The sequence below is a fragment of the Eurypyga helias genome, unplaced genomic scaffold (assembly GCF_000690775.1).
Source record: "Eurypyga helias isolate BGI_N326 unplaced genomic scaffold, ASM69077v1 scaffold15336, whole genome shotgun sequence".
In the NCBI taxonomy this organism is placed as follows: domain Eukaryota; kingdom Metazoa; phylum Chordata; class Aves; order Eurypygiformes; family Eurypygidae; genus Eurypyga; species Eurypyga helias.
The window spans coordinates 26,471-33,198 of NW_010257526.1; the positions used below are offsets into that span (position 1 = coordinate 26,471).

The 6,728-nt window shown below is 42.8% G+C and overlaps 1 protein-coding gene across 1 annotated transcript in view; it reads right to left on the reverse strand.

Annotated features, from left to right (window-relative positions):
• Positions 1-6,728, reverse strand: part of LAMB4 (laminin, beta 4) — a 45,048-nt gene that overhangs the window by 22,471 nt on the left and 15,849 nt on the right. Inside the window, exons 14-18 of the mRNA XM_010154055.1 lie at positions 5,133-5,318; positions 3,823-3,944; positions 3,070-3,190; positions 1,929-2,106; positions 5-81 (exon numbers count right to left, since the gene is read on the reverse strand). Coding sequence (XP_010152357.1) covers positions 5-81; positions 1,929-2,106; positions 3,070-3,190; positions 3,823-3,944; positions 5,133-5,318 — 684 coding nt within the window. The remainder of the gene's footprint in view (positions 1-4; positions 82-1,928; positions 2,107-3,069; positions 3,191-3,822; positions 3,945-5,132; positions 5,319-6,728) is intronic.

A 6,728-nucleotide genomic window follows, 5' to 3' on the forward strand; every position in this document is an offset into this window, starting at 1 on the left:
CGACGTTGGCTTTGCACTGACACTGGCCCCCCAGTTTACTGCAGCTGGTATCCAGCGACCCTTGGGGGTTGCACTTACATGCTGCCAAGGAGAAAGAAAATCGAAACGTGTTGTGGTTTAACACCAGCCAGCATCCAAGCATGACACATTCGCTCACTCGCCTCTCACCTTCCCAGTGGGATGGGAAGGAGAATCGGAGGAAAAGACAAGGGAACCCCTGGGTTGACATAAGAACAATTTAATAATTGAAAATAAAATTAAATAAAATATTGATACTAATAATAACAATACCAATAATACTAATAATGCTAATATTGCTACTATTAATATGTAATGAAAGTACTACTACTACTACTATGTAATGAAAATAATGGAAAATAAACCCAATGATACAACCCCTCCACACCCACTGACACCCAGCCAGTCCCCAAGAAGCAAGAGCCAGATCCAGAGTGAGAGAGAGCAACAAAGACCCCTGGCCCACTCCCCCAGCATATATACTGAACATGACATTTGATGGCATGAAATGTCCCTTTCGTCAGTTTGGATCAGCTGTCCTGGCTGTGTCCTCTGTCAGCTTCTTGTAGAGAATAAGCTGGGAGAGCAGGGGCAGTGTCAGAAACTGAAAAAGTCTTTGAGTTGACATAAACATTCCTTAGCAACAACTAAAAAAATCAGTATGCTATCACTGTTCTTCTCAGCACAAATCCAAAACACAGCCTCATACTAGCTACTGTGAGGAAAATTAACTCTGTCCCAACTGAAACCAGCATAACATCTTTGGTTATAGCGGAGTGTAACTACTCTCGTAACCTTGCAGACTTTACACTCAGCAAGGAAAGGGCTTGATTATTGTCATCAGAGGTTCACTAACCACTGATGGCCATGGCTTGGATTATTCGATGCTGTAGCATCGATGGTGATGGTGAATCAGGCACAAGTCTCAGTGTTGGAGCTGCCACATTCCAGGCACTGCCTTCAGCACTTATTTGGGATAGAAGAGGGCGTAGCAAAATGCAAATCCAAAATGGAGATATCCCAAAGTGTGATGCTCAGATGCCAGCACTAGAAATCCAAGGTACCATGTTTCTTTGGGAGAATCCAATCACTATGGGAATTGGGTGAATCAGAAGCCAGGACAGCCCAAACTTACCACAGGGTGGTCTGTGGCTGCATAGCCATGACATCAAACGATGTGTGTGAGGCATTGATCTGTCTAAAAATAGCCTAAAACAAGCAGATGCTATCAGGTCGATTAGAGGCAAGACTCCCTGAAAGGACCTGGCCAGAAAAGCCCCTCCTGTTACTGGAAGTGCAGAGAAGCTCCATTCCTCTGGGCCCAGCATGAGGGAAGTCCCCTGAGCCACTAAGCCCAGCTGCCCTTTCTGCAGTGGGTCCAGGAGACTGCCTGGGGCTTCACACTCCAACTGCCACTGCCCTCTCGCTGCAACACCACAGAAGTTTTCCTGGTGAATCTCTTCCAGCACACCAGCTTGCGTGCCATCATGCCTGAATTCTTACCAGGGCATCCAGGTGGCCTGCAGCATCCAGACAGAGGGCTTGAAAACTCCTCTGCCATTTTACAGCAACCAGAAAAGTGGGAAAGTTATTACTTTGGCCATCTGATAAAGCTGCATCTGATTGAAATGCTCTTCAGAAAACACACACGCACTGCCATGGTCCCTGTCACGCTGCTCCATGAAGCTCATCAGGTGTGATGGACTCTGAGAGCCATGCCACCAAAAGGCGTTTGCAGCGCACTCAGGGTTCAGCGGGATGTATCCTGCACATCCATACCTACCATACGCTGACTGGCTTCACTTACCTATCCCACCATGGCCTGAGAGCTCTTCACTCAACATATCCTACAAACTCAAGGGAAACCCAGAAACTGCCCAAAAGAGCTGCCTGTGTAGGTTGCTCCTTACCGACGGCGCCGTTGTGAATACGGGCTGACATGCTCACTATGAGCCAGGCACACGCTTCGGGCAGGACGTGAGGTCCAACTTCTGAGGCAATTTCAACACAGTGATACTTCTGGTACTCATCTAAATCCTTTTTGCTGCATAAGTTCTCCAAGGAGCCGATTCTGGGAATAAGTCCAAGCTTTGGCATTAAGAGGAGAAAGAAAATATTTTTGCTTAGATATACTGAAAATCAGAATTTCCCACATTCTCTTACTGTGCTCCACATTGCAAGGACAGAGGCCTGGAGCACCACGTTTCCAAATCTGCCTTTGTGCTGCTTGGTCATCTAAATTCACATTTATTCTGGAAGTCTAGACATTCCCTAAGTTCTTCAAATTTAACAGACTGTGTATAAAAAAGTCAGATTATAATAAGACCTCAGATATATGCTCAGAACCGGTTTTGCTTCTAAAAGTTTCTGTGTTGTTAACTCCAAAAGTAGTATCTGGCCAAAATTTTTACTTGTATTATCAAGATAGATAAAAATCAGCTGAAGGTTCTATGTCCAAGTATGGCCAGCCCTTGTCAGGTCCAGGTCTACAGAAGTAATTAGAAGAATGGACTTTCAAATATTTTTCTGACGAGAAGGACCCAAAACTAACACCCAGTTCCTGACTTGGTGGAAACTTGGAAGATGTCTGGATCTGATTCCAGGGAAGTACAGAACTGATTTCACTTTTCCAATGTCAGCTTTAAATATATCCATGATTTTCTAATTAGATTTAGACAAATTACAGAGATTAAAAAAACCCCAAACCCTAAGTGATGAAGAACTTTATGAATTTATATCCCTAACCACAGCATCTTGTCAGCATATGTGGACTGTGCTCATAATAAATGAGCATCACATAGGGGTACATAATCTGACTAACATGTGCAACAAGTACGACTTCATGAGCTATTACGATATTCTTATGATACACTTCTGTCTTTCCATATAAAAGCATGCAAACACAGTGCTAATCAGAAGCACGCTTCCATGAATTTCTATTAAAACACACTACAAATTATTTAAAGATATTTTGAGTAAGTCTGTGTAAAAAAAAAAAAAATCACACTGGTATAAATACAGCCTCAAAGGAATTGTGACAGAGCTACTCACTGAATCAATCAAGATGAAAGATTTCGCCTTTGGGTCAGAGGCAGAGGGCTGAGAAAAATACACATCCACAGAGTACTCTGTTCCCAGCTCCAGGCAGACTGGTGTTTGAAGAAGTGCAATCCTGTTTAGCAGAAATAAAGCAGAGCTCTAGCCAGGAGTGGGGACAAGGTAAATTCCCTGGGTGCTGTGAACGCTTCCTCCCCTCTGTGCCTGCATCCTACTGCCTGCAGCCCTGAGCAAACCTGCCGCTGCAGCGGGGAGCACATCAGCCTGACTGCTTGCAGGTTTTGGGAAAACTTCTGCCTAGACGATTCACCAAGTGCAGTTTAAACCTGCTGAGATTAAACTGAAAATGGCAGGGTTTACTACTGCAAGCAACGGAGTGATCAAGACTTTGGTCATAACCTCTTGGCTCCACTCTATTCTTTGCGTAGGTCCAAGCTGAAAAGCTGGTTTTGAAAATAGGCTAGGACAGAGACTTAAAGTCATTATTTCCTTTCTATACCAAAATATCTGCAGCTGGATCTTGCCCAAAGCAGCTCTCCTGACTTGGGCAAGCCTTTGCCAGGCTGAGGACTGGAGCATCAGACACTTTCCTAGAGCCTATGTGGTATTGCGGTGTGACAGCAACAGGAAAGGCCACACATGTGTTTCTAATATTCCCACTTTCCCACATATTTATCGCTCTGCATTGCTTCAGTAGAAGATTTGTACACAGAAAGTCTACAGGCAAAAGGACAGGAATAGTCAGACCTCTTTGTAGCTGGGAGAGGCAACGCATGTGGCTCCTGTGAAAGGCCCTTGTTTTTGCAGTGTTGACTTGACAAAATCCCAGCGGGCTGGACGGCAACACTTGCTAGCCAGTCTTCCAAGGACTATAAGCAAAGGACAAAAATTACAGTCATTTTTTATATCTGAAAACCCCACTTTCTCTTTGCCAAGGTTAACAAAAGCCATCTGAATGATTTCACGCTGCAGTGACAAAACAGATTTTGTCTTTATGCTTTACAGGGCTAAAAAAATAATTTTATTTGTGAAAAATGCATTGCATTTGCAATGGCTAATTGAAGAACAGAGATGGAGATGGGACCTTAGATGATGCAAATGGAAACAGCTCTTTTAAAGTCACTGGAGTCGTCTCCTTCTTAGCACAGTGTTGTCCCAGAGATATCCTTCATTATCTGCCTCCTCTCACATCTATTAAGGAAGATTGAACATAAAAGACTTTGTAACAGAAGTCTTTAAAATTCAATCAAAATTCTAATCCTTAGAAGGAAAAAGCTACGTCAAAACAGCTCACTGCAAAATTGTTCTCTCTCGTTTTAAGACACCGGGAGTCCTGTTTGCCTCGGAATGACAGAGAACAGAATACAACAGGCAGAATGAGGATCTCAGATGGTGGGATTGTCCCAGGAAGCTGCAAAGCGAAAGAGCAAGGCATGTACAAATACTGGTACCAATAAAACACTGGCCTGTGTTTTTGAAGACATGGGTGTGGACTTGGGTTTAAACAGATTTGGTTTAGCAGATTTGCCTAGACATGCCTTCATCACTGAGAAATTTTGTCCAGGCAAAAAATAAGATTTTTGTTATTTTCCTACAATTTTCACACATTTCAGAGCCCAGTTGGAGCAACTGGGAAGCTGAATGTCTGCAAAAGCCCTGGATAACTATCTACCCAGATCACTCCTGCCTGTGCACATTTTCCTGCCCAGAAAATCCCAGCTAGAAATAGAGGATGGCAATCCAAAAGGAGCTGCATTTTGCATGTGTCTGATTTGTGAACAAAAACCCAGTCCAAGCAATGGCACTGAACGAGGAACTCCAGAAGATGAAAACTTGGCTGATGCTTAGAAAACACCTGTGATGCCAATTTTTCAGATATGACTGGAAGGAGTTAAGGGGATCAGTGGAGAGCATGTTGCTTAATTTTGTAAGGATGAAAAGGCAAAGTATTTTAAATTTAAATGTAACGAGTGGGACAAGTTGCTGTGTCCTATTATTGACAACAAAGACCCTGCATCTATCTCAGCATCACAAGACACACAAGACATCACAAGTACCTCAGGCTCATAACGGATCACGATATCAAAGTCCATAGCAAAGGGAATGTTGTTGATGGCAAATCTCAGCCCAGCTCCACTGGGAATACGGGCGAAGCCAGGTCCCGTCCATGTGACAGACCGGCCGGCGCTGGGCTGCCTGAAAACCACCGACACAGCCGAGTCCTGTCCAAACTGCACTTCACCCTGCAAAGGCATACTGACATTTTCAACAACACACACAGTCGAATTACAAAAAAACCAAACTCAGAAAAGAGAAGTATTTTTTCCACGTTATTTACTTATTTCGGCTATCAGCCAGCCTCATTTTCTGAACAAACTTGTGATCGACAGTCTAAGAACTCTCCCAAATGTAGGACAGTTAGGGTCACATATAGAGAAAAGCTTCCTCCGGTTTTGCAATAACAGCAGCAGGAAGGACTAGAATAATCCATTCAATCCATTCATCTCTCTATATTTGGCTTCTCCAGGTATTCACATTGCAAACCTTAAACACACAAGGCTTGATTTCCTACACGGCTGGATTTTTCATTATAAAATGTATGAATAAATATCAATACTTACAGTGACAAAGCTGACAGCACTTAAATGCAGTGGGTACCATGTTAACATCTAGGTACACTTAAACATTGGAAATGTCTTGCAAGCAAAATCAAAAGAAGGATTTTACTTTTCATGGGGGCTCTTCCCTTCTAATCAATTCATTGAATGTGAGGTTACAATGGCACTGGGCATAGCAGAGCAAACCTGTTGATGTGAATTATAAAATGTCCAGCCCAGCTGCATACCAAAAAGACTTATTCCATCTGTGTTGGGTTTGTAAGACCTAGGACTATGAATCCCACATGCTCAGGCATTTCCTTGCCCTCTGCTGCAAAATAAAATCTTAGTATTTGGTGTAACCTTAAGTAACTATTGAAGTACCAATTTACCTGTTCGAGTCCAGATTTTCTTACACTTCGTTTCTTGCTCCTGTTTAACACAATCTTTCCATTTTCAATCGTGAACTCATAGCCTTGCTTCTGGAAGTAGATGTCACTCCTTTGAAGAGCGTTTGGTTTAACCTGTGACGTAAAAATAATGAGAGAGGGCATAGCATTGTCTCAACAATGTTGAAGGGTAGGTAAGCAGCTAAATGAAAATCCACATTCTTAAAACAAGCACTATTCCCTGCTGGGTGAAACTCTAAACCATGGCCCAACAGCTGCTGGAAACCCTTTTCGCTCACTCTCTCCCAATTAACTTGCACTTCCTCTTAAGCTATGTCCCAGACATCTGTTTTTCATTTAATTATTGGACTGCAGGATGATTACTGGTTGTGATTATAGCTAAATATTTATGGATGTGATCTGCAAATAAACATTCTTTATTATGCCTTCTCTATAGCTTCTGGACAATACATTGGAGAAGAAACTTTAGTAAAAACGTAGGCAGTGGAAGGAATGTATTCCAGACTTGTACTCTGCATGGGGAACAAGTACCTCCATTTTGAGGGAAAAAACACACGAAACCTTTTTTCTAAACACATTATGGATAGATGCCAAATTCTTGAGGAAATTGGGCTGCTGCAATCAGTGTCATTATATAAGGCAGCAG